The 16,133-nt window shown below is 36.4% G+C and overlaps 1 protein-coding gene across 3 annotated transcripts in view; it reads right to left on the bottom strand.

Moving 5' to 3' along the window:
• The window catches only part of LOC110095456 (D-lactate dehydrogenase [cytochrome], mitochondrial), a 37,804-nt gene extending 29,727 nt beyond the window's left edge, over window positions 1-8,077 (bottom strand). Inside the window, exons 1-5 of one of the 3 annotated variants that reach the window (XR_003700336.1) lie at window positions 7,716-8,077; window positions 7,566-7,644; window positions 7,370-7,470; window positions 3,978-4,026; window positions 2,031-2,123 (exon numbers count right to left, since the gene is read on the bottom strand). Coding sequence is in view for 2 of the 3 variants with exons in the window: in XM_020821000.1 (XP_020676659.1) it covers window positions 2,031-2,123; window positions 3,978-4,026; window positions 7,370-7,470; window positions 7,566-7,644; window positions 7,716-8,011 (618 nt within the window). In the remaining variant the exon portion in view is untranslated. The remainder of the gene's footprint in view (window positions 1-2,030; window positions 2,124-3,977; window positions 4,027-7,369; window positions 7,471-7,565; window positions 7,645-7,715) is intronic. The other 2 variants (XM_020821000.1, XM_020821001.2) reach the window with 2 other exon arrangements.
• Between the last annotated feature and the right edge of the window lie 8,056 nt (window positions 8,078-16,133).

The following is a 16,133-nucleotide window of genomic DNA, read 5'->3' as shown; positions in this document are numbered from 1 at the left end:
AGGAGCATAAGCACTTATAATATTAACAATCTTATCATCAACAATAATCTTTAAAGCTATAATTCTATCTCCAATCTTATTAATTTTTATAACATTATCCTTCAAACTCTTATCTATAATAACACCTACACCATTTCTAGTACGACTCCTACCCGAATACCAAATTTTAAATCCTAAACTATCAATTTCCTTAGTCTTCTCTCCAACCCATTTAGTTTTCTGAATGCACAAAATATTTATCTTCCTATGAATCATAATATATATTAATTCCATTAATTTTCCTGTAAGAGAACCTATATTCCAAGTTCTTATCCTAATTTTAGATTCATTGACTAGCTTCTTTGCCCACATCCATCCTTGATGTGGGAACCCTTGCCTATTTAACACTACACCCTAAACATAGAAACTAAATTTCTTATTTCCTATCCACAACACCAATTCATTCACCCATCAAATATTTTCATTTTCATTTCTCTCTTGGCAGGTTACAACTTTGATTTCACTATAACGTTTGATGTCATCTCAACATCGACGTCTGACGTCATTACAACATCAACATTTCAAAACAATATCCATATCAAAGTCTAAAGTTGTCTTTACATTGATGCTCGATACTAGCAATTTCTACACCCACAATTTAGCATCTCACTTTGTTCAATGCCTTCTCAACATCCACAACCAACGCCCTCTCAACATTGACGATAAACTCTCTATTAACATTGACGCCCAATATTTTCAGCATAACATTAATTCTTGACTCTCGACAACATTGTCATCTCCTCTCTCGATGACTGATAAACGGAATCGACGTTCGACTCTCGACATTCTAATATTAATAATTTTAAGCACAAACTCTAGTTAAATGACTTATTATTTCTAAGTCTGTCATGAAGCAAACGACGGGAACATTAAATGAAGCAGGAGAAGAAGAAGCGAGACATGAAGCAAACAACGGGAAGATTACGGGAAGCAAGAGAAGAACTGAAGAAGAAGAAATAAATCGTTACCTTCGCTCGCCTCCAGCTATGTTCGAACTCGACTGAACTGTGGTCGTTGAAGTCGGAGGAGTTCTCCTTTCAGTTCTCACCCGAAGCAGAAGCAGGTATGTTACCCTAATACTCGACTCTTATACGACTCTCACCGCTCGGTGTATATACTGACAAATTGAAATTGACACGGTGCCTCATTTCTCTTCGAGGCGTTACATACCAAAGCCTACACCCCGAGCGAAATAAGCGCACGCTCCGCTAAAACCAACGAGGCATAAGCCTCAACGCGCAGATGCTTCGCCTCGCCTTGAGTCGCGCCTCAGTGTGTACGCCTCTCCCGCCTTTTTCATCGTTGTCCTAAATGGAACAAAGCAAATAAATCATTGCAGTTAAAGACTCACTATTTGGTTTGGCAAATTTTAACCGAAGTGTGTTCTGAGCCTCGGAGTCTATAATGTTAGTGGGAAGGGAAATAAGCTAAATTACCATTACACAAATTACTTTTTCCAGTAAAAAGTCTGTCACCATGGAAGAATTGCAAGAACAAATTAAGAAATTAAAAACCTAAGCATGACATGTGCAGCAAGCAGGCTCTTTCGTAATGATATAGTTAGGATAATATGCTATACCAATTTGTCATGCCATTTGATTAACAAAATACAACCACTGCAAAAACTCAAGCTCCACACCATAAACTGAGCGGACATTAAAACGCAATTTATGTATGAACTATTATATCCATTATTGCATCTTTCATTTTATGAAGGATACAATCACCTTCAATTAATACTGTAGTGTTACAATTAACTCTTATCAATGACGATATTTTTTGGTTAAAAACAAGCCTTAAACCCGCATTTATTTCAGCAGAGCAAGTCCAGGATGTGCAAAGCTTTCTAGAATGCATATAATTGCATCAAGAAAGCCCAAAACGTTTTGGGTCAAAATCTCCAAGGCTCTGCATTGTGCTGAGTGTGCATGTTTCAGACATGTTGCATTGTCATCATTTCCTGCATTTATATCAAGGAAATATGCACATACTTTCATCATTGACATATCAATGCATACACCTCCATTAGGTGCTAAAGTGTGTCCTTCAATTGATGTAGCTCCACCATAAGGCACAATGGGGACCTGCATTCCAAATGATAAATTACAAGTATTTTAGGCAGCATAATACAGCTAATGTATGATATGGATGGGAATGTCATCGGAAAACACAGGTAACAATGAATGCAGATGGAATTCAATTAAAATTTCTTATTTCGGAATGCTGATATGGTTGCCCTACATAAACATAAGCAAATCTAAATCTATGCAAGAATGAACTAACCATTCTTCTTATTGTAGACAATTGACCACCATCATATTTAAAAACAGCACAAGAAAGTCAACCGCTTAACTAAAGAAATAACAATTGCACCCCTTCAATTTGCAAGAGAAATCCTAAATCCCTTTGAGTTACTCCTCTTCTCAATATTTTGAAATAAAAGCTTATAGTTTTAAGGCAAAGAAACAATTATTGATCCTTCATAACTTATTAATTTAATCTTTTCCCCCACCATACCCATAATGCATTCCAATATAATCCAACTACAATCAAATGTTCAAGAAATTTTTTTTAAAATTTTGGGAAAAAATTCCAGATTTGTGATCCAACATGAATTTAAGATTATTTTCTTCATATTATAGTTTCCATAATTGATTAAGTACTTCTTGGAGAATGGCATCCATAAAACCAACCTCAAATAGTTGGGATAATCCTGAACCCTTGCACACAAAATATAAATATAATGCATTCCAATATATTCTTAATACAATCAAATGTTAAAAAAAAAATCAAAATTTGGGGAAAATCTCTAAGCTTAACAACACAAATGGACTTAAGAATATGCTCTTCATGTTACAATCTTCACAATGTATAAATTACTTCTTGGTGAATGAGTATTCATAAAGTCAACATTATGTAAATAGAATACAAATAATGATGATCGTAACATACTTCTTTGTTGTAAGTGTTAGAATAATTTGCTACCATTTGTCATGCCCATAATGCATACATTCCTGGTATAAATGTTCAAGACAAACTTGAAAATTGAGGGAAAAGTCCAAGTTTAAGATGCAACATAGGGTTGAAGAGTATTTTTGACATGTTACAGTTTTCATAATCATAATTGATAAAATTCATCTTTATTTGAAGACTGAGATTCATAAAACCAATTCCAAATAGTTGGAATAATCCTAAGCCATAAACCCAAAACATGCCCATAATATATTCCAATATATTCCTAATATAATCAAATGGTCAAAAAAAATGAAAAACTGAAAAAAGTCAAAGTTTAAGAACACAATATGTAATGAAGAATATGAATGTTATAGCTTTCATATCTTAACGTACTTTACGTGAAGGATGAGCATTCATAAATTCAACCTCAAATAATTAGGATCAAGTTAATGATGATTATAAAGTACTTTTTTGTTGCTAGTGTTACAGCAATGTGCTACTATTTGTCATGCTCATAATGCATTCCAATATTTTCCTAATATAATCAAATGTTCAAAACAAAATTCAATCATAGCATGGACTGAAAAACATTGTCTCCAAGTTATAGTTTTTTTTTTATAATTGATAAAGTACTTCCTTGAAGAAAGAGATCAATAAAATCAACCCCAAATAGATGGGAGAGGGGCGTAATCCAAAATCCTAAACCCAAAATATACTCATAATGCATTCCAATGTTTCACTAATATAATCCAATGTTCAAACAAATTTGAAAACTTCAAACAAACCAAAAAAAAAACCAAGTTGAAGAATACAATATATGTTGAAGAGTATATTCTTCGTGTTATAGTTTTCCTAACTTATTAGGCACTTAACTTGGAGAAAGAGTGTTAATAAAATCAACCAAAATAATTAACCCTACGATAATGATGATCGCGGAACAATTCAACAGTAAGCGAAAAGAGCCAGCAAAAAGAAAATGATACCTTGTACTTGTTACACGCAATGATAATCTTCTGCACATCATCCTGTGACCTGTTTTACGGGAAAGAGAAGAAAATTTAACTCTTACAAACTAGAAACTTCGTAGAATCTACAAGTACTAAGAAGGGTTCGTACCAAATGTGGCTTATATCTCGTTCTAATGGAAGTAACATTAATATGCCATTTCAAACTTATCACTAAATCAAACCAATTTAACACATAAGTAAATAAACTAAATTAACAGGGAAGCGCATAATTTATTAGTTGGAGCAAAGCATGAAGAATGAGTCTTCAAAAAACAGTTAAACGCATTTCTACAGGCCATGACCAAATAAAAATAAGAGAAGGGGACAAAAAGTTACAAATGAAAAGAAGAAAAAACAACGCTAAGCAAAAACCTAAGAGAAATAACTTGTTTATTGAGCCTTCATTTGATGAGAAAAGAAAACAAAAAAGCGTCTGACTAATCATTTTTGTCTCCAACACTAAAGAAAAGTAGGGCTAAACAATCATCGCATAGGGGGAAACAAACAAAAGCACAAATTTTAAGAGCAACTATTTTTTAGGAAAGGCATTATAAGCAAAAAGGTTAAAGAATCCAATAATTCATGCTATTCAAGAACAATTGTGGCTAAGATTTCAACAAAACTTTCAAATTCTTTCTCTAACAGCCATAGTCTCCCCAAATCCCAATGATACCATTCATGCTAGCATTTTTTCCAGAGTAAATTTACCCATAGACCACATAGAATCAGCAGTGGTTCCATGTCACTGGAAAGAAGGTAGCGAGATATTGCAATCAAATGTATCTCAAGCACACTAATTTTCTGTGCTTTGCTTTGTTGAATGGGAAATATACATGAATAATTAATAGCACATACATAATCTTCAGCTTACCCCATCACACTGTAGCCTAAAATCAAACATCTTCTACATAAGCAGCATTTTCCTATTAGGGATTATTTGGTTGCGAGTATTTGGGATTCTCATGTTTTTCAAATGCAACGTAAATTAGATACGTTATAGTTTGATTTCATAAAATTATTTAACTGATTGTAAATAATGTCAAGATTCATTTTTTATGTTTAGTTGGATGTAAATTAAAATCACTTGATCAAGAAATAATAATAGATTTTTTTTTTTAAGAAATAACTATATATCATGGTTCCCTATTTATTGAAATAGGGTTACAAGAATAAGGCAAAATATTTAAAATCAAATGAAATCCTATCCAATTCTAAAAAATGTCAAATTTAAACTTATTCTTATCCAAAAGAAAAATACATATCTAATGAAATAACTTTACTTTAATAAAAAAAAGGAATTTCGGTCATAAATAGAATTCGGCCTAAAAGGGCTTTGAAAATGTGTCAGGTTCAACCGCTCAACTATGCTATAGTCTGTTTTGACTTTTTATAATTAGCCTATAGATGATTTTTGTGTTTGGAAATACATAAAACACAATTCAATCAACGAGCTTAAAGAACATAAATTAAAATTAAAAAAAAAAAAAGATCAACTTAGAAAACATTAAAAAAAAACATTATATAGGTTCACCCAACTGATGACAATATTATGTTTATATATTTAACTAAAATTTAAATGTGTAGTTTTTACAACCCTTATTCCTTAGATTTAAAATAAATATAGTTCCCCAACCTTATAAACAAAAAGGTAGGACAATCAAAAATAAAATAAAATTATTTTTTTAAAACAGGTCATAAATATTAGATATCTTTCGAAGACTCTTCAACCCCTTCCAACCCTAAAAAGGTCAACATGTTACTAAATTTGTGCAGCACATTTTCTTAGTGGAGCAAAAAAAATTGGGCTCCACAACATAACATTATGGGCTAATCTGGACAATTAAATGAATGTAAGTTTTAAGGGTTGGCATTTATAGTTCTTCATTGATCACAACAGCACGTTGTTTTATAATTTTCCCATTTGGCATGCACGACACAACATAATCTTAGCAAGACCCATCTTAATTAAGGATAGTGAAACCTTTGCACTAGAAAACGTGTAGTTTATTCCAATGTGAAATACCATACATGGTAGCCAGATTTGACCGGTTCAATAGGTCCAATGAAACTAATTTTATAGGATGGCAAGCAGAGAGTCAAACAAAGCGCACAAACCCGTGCAAGCGGGTAGCCACTAGCCACAGCAAAGCACGCAAGCGGCACAAGCAAATGTAATCGTGTTCAATCAATTCAACAAGACAAGGGCATGCGTGCATGAACAGATTGGTGCATCTCCTCATGTGGCTTCGATCAATAGACAAGAATAAGGTAATTATGTCACCTCGTGCAGCTTGGATCGATAGAAAAAAAAGGGAATCACATGCATTGGGTGGCTTCAATCGAACGAAACAGAGAAGAGAGTTCGTGCGATTGTCTTACTACCATTCAATATAGACAAAGAAGTAGATGGCAATCTACCGAGCAAAAAATATTGAAGGGGATATCTTATTGTTCCATTCTTACCGAAACTCGAGTGAAAAAATTAGAAGAGTGAAGAAGAAGGCCCGTCCAATTGGTATTTCTACACCAACATATTTCAACTATCTTATGTAGGAATAAACCCACTCTCAGGTGGTTTAACAATCTTCCATCCATATGAAAGCTCTCCACATTGGCATCACTCCTCTTTAAATGAAAACTTTCAATATCATCAAGTATCATGAATCAATAATCCACTCAACCATATGATGACAGCATGGAAGTTACTCACAATTGAACTTTTTTGCTCAACCATGATAAAAGCTGGTCAAAACCATTAATATACAAATCAAATGAACCATTTGAAACAAATCATTGGCTCTGATACCACTTATTAGATTGTGAACCAAAGGTGAAATAAAGTCGGGCTAAAAAAAAGTTCATGTCACTCTTACCCCAAAAACATAACTTATCGGCTAAGGTCAACCCCTTTATATTAATCCCACTTTCACGTACCTTAATAGAAAATCCATGAGTGGGTTGTACTCTAGTGTGGCATTAGATTCATATATTTGTTTTTGTTTGCCTCTGTCAAGAGTAGCAAATGAACGGACTCCTATTATTGTCATAGTGTTGCCATAGCAGACGTTTTGGTCTCCAACATGACTTGAGCCATGCCATCAAGTAGGGATACGAGTTCATTATTTTAGAATGAAATCTTATCACGATCGATCAGACCATGCGAAGCATATCTACAAATTTTATCAAATCTAAGTAAGATTGGCATGTTTCCAAGGATATACTGATAGTTTCCTAAGATATCTTGCACGTCATGTAACCAAAAAATTGCCTTAATTACAAAACATTACATCAGATCAGATAAATCTATAAAAGATATTCCTTAACAAATCAATCAACGCGGATCAATCGAAAATCAAGAAGAAACAGACCTAGGATAGACAACCACATCCGGAACATTAACAGACTTGTGAAAGCTGTTCTGCGGTTTCCCATGGAAGTATCTCTCATCGTAGTCCACAGTCATGCCATCCTGCAAAGCCACCATTCCCACTAAGGCACTAACAATAAAATTAGCAAACAACAGAACCCCAAAAGCTAATCGAGAAATCTGAAAGGAACCATTACTTGCAGAATATTTCTGAGCTCGTCGAAAAACACCTTGGGTATCTCCTTACAGATTTCCGTCCTTTCCATCCCGCCATACCTGCAACCATAATCACGGATCACAGTAAATCGAAGGAGATAAGAGATGGAAAAAGGGGGACGGATGAGTACTGTTGATCGAGGAGAGGGTCGCAGAGAGCATAGGAGTGGCGGAGGTCGAGGGAGAGGAAGCTGGCGGAGGCGGCAAGAGCGATTGGAAGGAGGACACGAGGCAATGAGAAGAGCCGCCACCGCTGCTTGCCATCTCCGCCGCCGCCGTATGACGAAGCTGGGTGTGAGAGGAAAGCATCGGTGGCGGTGGAGGCCGCAGCAGCGGCGCTGGAGGAAGAACGTAGAAAACCTACTAAGTGATTCGAAGAGGCGGATGAGCGGAAGCGAGAGATGGCAGTGGCGGATAGAAATCTCATAGTGCAAAGAACAGAAAATCAAAAAACAGCAAGGTGGAGAAGGAAGAGAACCAAAAATAAATGAAAAATTTTTGTGAAAGGATATTATTATAATTAAGTTATTTTTATGACACATCGCTTTAGTTTTATATATTATATATTATATCTAAATATAATTAAATTATTATATATTATAATTTATTTTTAAATAAATATAATTAAATTATCTAATAATATAAGGATATTACTTGTCAAATGATCTAATTATATTATCTAATAATGTAATTGTAGCAAGAGATAACACCTAAAATATAAAATGATAATACTTGTCAAAAAAAAAATCTAATTATGATATCAAATTACCCTTCTTGAAGCTACTTAGCCTAAGAAAAAAGAAGGGATATATGCACTACATTTCTACAACACTTATATTATGCTTCTCTTTTAATGACCAACATTCTACATTATAAAACATTGCAAATCTCATGACTATCTTATAGCATTATCCCTTAGGTTTGATGGGTACTATCAAACAATGCGCCTGATACATTCCTCCAATTCAACTATTCAAGTTGCATTCTACTAATAATGCACTCATCTATTTCACATTGTTTTAAACAACATACCTGAGATATATAAAATATGTACTCTTTTTGATAAGCTGATCGTCCAAAGTCACAATTCTCTTACTAGATTTATTAATACTGATGTATCATCAAAAAATTATCTTGATTGGCCACAAATCTTGAGGCAAAATCAAGCCAGAAACTTCAAAAATTAAATCCGAGATCACCTGAACTCTGATTTCAGCAAACTTACAGTCAAACTGAGCATCTTGGAAATACGAACCCAACGACACCAAATTCAACTCAGTCCGAGCCCAAATGAGTCCAAATCAAGTACCCGAAGCAGTGTTGGAAAGTTCGTACCACAATTTGAGTTACCAAACGGTTTCCAAACATCACGAACTTATAGTCGAATTGAATGGCTCGACGAGACAAATCCAACGAGCCCAAGATCGCCGAATTCCGACATCATTAAGACCTTCAAATGTCTGATGAACGGTACATGATCAAGGGATTCAATATCGGCCGTCCATCGAATCACTCCACATTTGCTCTTGATCCTCCTCCTATTTACAGGCCAAACCACTCCCGAATTTCTATAAATATACCCCTCATTTCCCTTGAAAGGGGACCGAAGCAAGAAAGAAAAAGAAGAGAAGAAGAAGAGAAGGATAGGAGGGAAGAAACTGCTCGACCATCGCTAGAGTTTTGCCCGACGCCCAAGTGACGCCAGAATTCTGTCTGACACCCAAGTGACGCCGAAATTCTACCCGACGCCAAAATTCTGCCCAAGCGACGCCGAAATTCTGCCCAAGTGACGCCGGAGTTCCATCCGATTTCCAAGTGACGTCGGAATTCTGCCCGACTTCCAAGTGACGCCGAAACTCCGCTCGATCTCCAACTATCGCCGGAGTTCTCCCCTGCCGCCAACTAACATCGAACTTCTACTCAACGCCAGACCTCTGCTCTTCACCAGATTTCTACCCGACGCCGAACTTCTACCAGTTGTCAAATTTTTTGTCTCACATCTATCTGATGCTGGATTTCTATCCATTGCTGGACTTCTTTCTGACGTCATCCTTCTAACCTCCTTTGTTAGACAACGGTTTTTCCAACCTCTGTCGTCCGCCAACTACAGTCCTCTTGACTTACGTCGCCACTAACTACAGTTCTTCCAACCTCCGTCGCCTACTGACTACGGTCCTTCGGACTTACGTTGCACACCGACTACAGTCCTTCCAACCTCTGTCGCCCACCGAATATGGTCCTTCTGACTTACATTTTCCACCGACTATAGTCCTTCCGACCTCTATCGCTAGTCGACTATGATCCTTCTGACTTACGTCGCCCACAGATTATAGTCATTCTAACCTTTGTCGCCCGCCGACTAAGGTCCTACCGACTTACTTCACCCATCGACTACCGTCCTTCTGACCGAACAAACACGTCAACAGTAACTCTTTGTATTTTCATTATGTACTTCATATAATGTACATCAAGTCAAGACCATCCCCTAATGAAGGGCCTCAATTGTAATCAACTGCAAATAATAGTGAATTCATTCAAACTGGGCTAGGCCCCGTGGTTTTCCCCCTTTTCAGGGGTTTTATACGTAAAAATATTGGTGTCTCTCATAAATGCTACACTATCTCTCTCTCATCTGATTGCATGCTGGATTTTTGTATAACACTAAGATGCTAAATATTATATTTCTCTACCGTCGCGAATACTCCTGGACGCAACAGTTACTAAAATTATGCTCCATGTATTCGCTTTTAGATTTGCTCAAGTGAAAACCTTTAGAATCTAAGGTTGACATCCATAATTCAAGTTTCCTTCAGCTCCCTCTCTAATTTTATCAATAAAATGAATATCATCAGAAAAAAGCATACACCAGGGTATCTCCTCTTACAAATGTATGGTAAAAGCATCCATGATAAAGCCAAAAGATATGAGCTTAATGCCGATCTATGATGTAATCCAATTGAAATAGAATAATACTTTGTCAAACCACATTGTGTTTAAACAAAGTAATTACTTTGTATATATATATCATTAGTGACTTGAATTTAAACATCATCATCTCAATTCTTTTCTAAAACTCTTCGGAGTACTTCTCTTGAAACTTTATCATATACTTTCACTAAGTCAAAAATATCATATATAACCCACCTTACTCTCTCTATAATTCTCCATCCAACCTCTCAACTCTTAACTTTATTTTTTTTATATTTCACACATTCAACTTAAAGTCCAAAATTAATAAAATATACTGAATATATAAACTATCACTCATAATAATCCACAACAGCCTTTAAAATTTTCTACCACACGCCAAAATATATTTCTTTAAATCTCCTTCAATAAAAATTCTTTTTTCAAAGATTATTCTTTGTATTAATACATCTAAGTCATTCTAAAATTTAATTTTAAACATATCCAAACTTATTTGAGGAATATAAATACTTATAATATTATTAATCTTAGCATTAATAGTAATCTTTAAAATTACATTAATATAATGCACTAAAAAATTTATGTCATAATTATTTAATAAACTTTAATTAGTTATTGACAACGTAACAGCAACAACAGTTTTATTATAGCCCATACTTTTGTTTAGGCCAAAAAAAACAAGATATTCAAGAATTGCTAATATTTTACTTAATAATTGGCCACATCCAATTAGCTCAGCAAATACTATTGGACCACGATTCAAATTGGAAAACAACGCGTGGGAAACAAAATAGAAAATTACAAAAATGTACCATTTTTTAAGCAGGCCTACTGCCCACAAGAGTTGACTGTTTCAGATAAGATAGTTGCCCTATCCATCAAATATTTTATGATTTTTTTTAAATATTTTGATCCAATTTGATTTCTTTTAGGTGATTTTGATTTAGTTTTGCGTGATTTTTTTCAAATAGGAATATTTTTTATTTGTTTATTTTTACTGAAATAATCTAAATCAAATTGATCAAAGCTAATCAAAATAGAAAAAACTTCAATCAAATCTATATCTATAAATAACAAATAAAATTTTATCAACGTTGAACACTAAGGCTTTTATTGGGACAACTTTCTTATTGCTTAAAACAGTTTTTTATACAAAAAATAAAATATTTTAACTATAAAATTGCTTTAAGAAACAGTAAGAAAGCCGTACAAAATGAAGCAAAAGACTTTGATTTTATTTAGGACAGCTTTCTAATTACTTCTTAAAGAAAATTTTTAGTCTAAAAAGCTCCTTTAAGAAGCAATAAGAAGACCGTCCCAAACAAAGCCTATGTCTGTGACAATTTTTTAAAGCGACTTTCTAGTAAAAAAATTCTTGAATTAAAAATTTTTATAGTAAAAAATTGTTTTTAAAAAGCAAAAAAAAAAAACTATTCCAAACAAAGTCTAAAACTATTATGAAAATCATCAAATCACCTTACTTGAAATTGTTATAATGGGTGGAAAACCAATTTTAAAATATTCTATTAGACACTTAAATGAAAAATGATATATAAATTAAAAGGTAAGCAACATTTTGAGCAATTGGCATTCTTTATTTAAAATGTTAATAACAATATCAGGTAAGAGTCATGACTGAGTTAAAAAACCATATAAATCAACATCAACAAATAGTAAAAAATGAATTTAAAAAAATTAAAATATTTGAATCTTTGAATGTTTTGTTGCATTTACTGACAGCCACTGAAAAAGTTAAGGCAGAATCAAATAATTGCAAATAACACAATCACTCAAATACATGTTAAAAAGTATAAATGTTATAATGATCGGTTGGTTGAGAATTTTGACTACCAATCAAAAAAACTTAGATTGAATCTTACGTATGTAATGTGTGTGTTACTTTACCTTCATTGACTTAAATGTCCTGGAAAAACTTTTTTTTTTTCTTTTTTTTCCCTATACCAAAGAATCATATCATTCAAGTATATATGGAAGAGCACCATAAAGCACATTAATATAAAGTTCTTAGTTGTTTTCAAACCATTAAGGCTTCATTTGGAACAACTTTCTTACTGATTTCTAAAGCAAGTTTTTAATAAAATAATTTAGTTCAACAAAAATTTGAACTATAAAACTACCTTAAAAAATAGTAAGAAAGTCATCCCAAACCAAGTTAAAATTTTTTATTTAGAGTTGTTTGCCTTACTACTTAGCATTTTTATCTTTAACAAAATCTTTTTAAAAACATTTCTAAATTCTTCTAAGATAGGGGATTTCTAGTTTAATGTTTGTTCTCTAAAGCTTTGTTTAGGATGGTTTTTTTACTACTTTGTAAAACTATTTTTTAGAACAAAAAATTCTTAAAAACACACACACACACACACACACACACACACACACACACACACACACACACACACACACACACACACACACACACACACACACACACACACACACACACACACACACACACACACACACACACACACACACACACACACACACACACACACACACACACACACACACACACACACACACACACACACACACACACACACACACACACACACACACACACACACACACACACACACACACACACACACACACACACACAAGAAGAGATGTGGACAAATTCAAATAGGAACTGCGTAGACTCACAAGGAGCCAAATTTTGCCTAGTCGAAATATCACAATAGGATCCATATCACAATCTAGAGCTGCCAATATGAGAGAGACGTGGTACGTGTCCTCACTAACCGGTCCGGTTAGCCGCCAAAATGGCAATAACCGTTTGTTGCAGGATAAAACGGTTGACGCCATCGACGACCACGTGGGTAGGTCGGCAGTTCGAATTACCGCCCCCTCTGACCCTTGCGAGTGGTTTTTGCCTGCCAAAAGGTGCGCACCTGACAAGATACTCTTTAAAGTGGTTATCATGGCGCGAGTAGCCTAATAACGTTCCTTCATGCGCATCAAAATCCTTGAGATATGAATGCATGGCCATGTCAGTATGATTATAGGATCGCACAAAGCCCGCTCTGCGAGCTGGAAAGGTGGATTTCAAATTTTGTCCTTAGACAACATCCAACACCAGGTCTACTAAGGTCCCCATTGGAACGAAGCAAACGCACATGGGCTTGCCCTGACAGAGATACCTTCTGTCAGGATTGGGTCGATGACTAACTCCTCTGACTAAGTAGACGCCGGGACCACCGATGGGGCCCGGGATGACGATAACGTATGTCGAGATCATTTGATTTCGGGTTCGCATCATCGCGAGAATTCCCCTAACCATCGAGTCGTTGGTTAAGTGCAGGATGGTTGAAATTCCTACTTAAATATCAAACTCTCCAAAATTTCCAAATCCAAAACCGTAATTCTCAAATTCTCCAAATTTCAAATATCAAACTTATGCTGCTACTATTATGTCCAGATATCACCGTATCTTTACGTATCTGCATTGACGACTAGCCTAAATCGAAAGTTCTCATATCTCGTGATCGGGAAGGGGTAATTACTAATAGGAGGCTTGCGACATAGGAAACCAGAAACTCAGATCATAAAGTCCTCAAGCAAATGAGGGCGAAAATCTCTGGTAGTGTCTATCTATCACCCAAATCTCATAACGCCTTCCAAAATTTACGAGCGCACTGATCGGAAAACCCGTCGCCGAGAATAAAGCGAGTGGAGGCCCGAGGGATGCCGAATTTTGCGGACTCTACACTATCTCTCTCTCTCCTGCTCTGCCCCCTACAGTCAATTTTCTTTGAAGCTTCTGTCAGTTTCTAGTTCACACAACCAGACTACTGTACTCGGCGTTATCCACTGCTCTCTGAAGGGACCAGCTAGGGGCTTGGCCCTTTGGAGCCAAAGTAAGTGGTTAGTATGTCCCTGGTGGGACCTCCTGAGTGGGTAAATGTTTCCGCAACTTAAGAGCGTTGGATCTTCTGGTTCTCCAGCCAGCTGAGTCAACTCCATTGCCGTTCCTGGTCTCTCGGTCTCATGACCTTCACAGCATCCCTAATTTCTTGCTTGAGCCCCTCATAAAGTTCCTCCCGTCAACGTGCTGTTCGACCTAACCGCGCCTCCATAATCGCGCTTTACCAGACTCTCGAATTTCTTTCTGTATTTCCTCCACTGTCCCCTCCTGAGTGAGGGGCAATATAACTGCTCGGTGATCTTCCATGGGCTGGCCCCCCTGAATCTGCTCTCTGAATGACCTCGTCTTGAAATCCTCCACGTTCTCACCGGACTCCCACCTTATCCAATGTACTTGAACCAGGCCAAAAGCCGCGCCCTTCCAAGCACATGCTAGCAGCCCAAATCAATCTCTCCTTCCTCATAAGGCCATTCACTAGCAAAGTACACTTTGCGCAACCTTGTGGTGCCACTCCATCCTACATTTCCCTCTTCGAAGACAGACATTTTCAAGCTTCCTGCGCACCTCGTGTCCATCCCGTATGCTCTGTTCCCCCCATGGCCTGGCATACATATGGTTAGGCACCAGGCAATGAGGTTCTTCCAAGTTCCTCTTTCTCCATATCAGAGGCTCATCCTCCCTCATGGTCACAGGGCCCCAGTGGCGATGCCATCTTCCACTCGTACCGGCTTCGCGCATGGTGGTTATGGATCCCCCATGGCCGGGTTCGCTACATGGTCCGGAGCACTGCTGAGCGACGCCAATCTCACCTCTCTTTCTTCCCTGTAGAGGTCTTCCTTCTTTTTCCTGCTCTTGCATTGCCCTCTCCTGATGGACTCCCGATGAGCATTCTTACTCGTTGCTATCCAGCAGTCGCACCTCATCTTCCCACCTTCCGTGTATTTGCACTTCTCCTTACCCATTCGATTACCCAACTCTCCTCTTTCCCTCCGCTGGCACAGCTCCTTGGCTTGCCCTTCCAACAACTTTTCATCATCGTCCTCCAATGCCATGAATTTCCCTTCATATTCTCACTCAACGTCGCCAATCTTCTCCTCCCAGATCCGCCTAAATTTTTGACCCACCTTCGGTCATCAGCGAAGAACTTCTACACGTTTGATGCCATGGGACCAAAAAGAGGTCTCCGGATCCTTCCGAAAAAGCAAAAAATCTGCAGCGAAAACAGTGGAAAAACAGCCTCCCCAGTGCCCACGTCCGAATCTTCGCTCTGATACCATTTGAAATGTTCCACTTGATATTTCCTAAAGTGATTCCTATCGAAGATTCGTTGCCAAAACATCAAATATTCCACTGCTTGTTCAATAGAAAAAACAGCCACCAAAACAGGAGAAAAACTGAGAGAATAGGAGGAAAAATTTGTTGGAAAAACAATAGAATAGCAATTCGTATTCGCCCTACTTATAGTAGATGATCAAAAATCAAAAAGCCAAGATAAATACAATGTTCTTACATTCAAACGGGAAGAAGCAATCTCTTCCAAACAATCTACCGGCTAGACGCTCAAGAGCCCAGCAAGTGAATAACCTAGCATACACAAAAACTCCTTTTTCAACTGAAAAATCAAGATGATGAACTTAATCCCCATAACTCCTATTAGTCAATCTAAATTCAAATTAAAGCAAGGACTTCTCTACCCCTCCCTCCCTCCAAAACACTTAAACCAATTTTTTGA

This window comes from Dendrobium catenatum, unplaced genomic scaffold (assembly GCF_001605985.2).
Source record: "Dendrobium catenatum unplaced genomic scaffold, ASM160598v2 fragScaff_scaffold_370, whole genome shotgun sequence".
Lineage (NCBI taxonomy): Eukaryota > Viridiplantae > Streptophyta > Magnoliopsida > Asparagales > Orchidaceae > Dendrobium > Dendrobium catenatum.
Note: the sequence above shows the minus strand (reverse complement) of the source record. Positions and strands in the feature narration are given on the sequence as shown.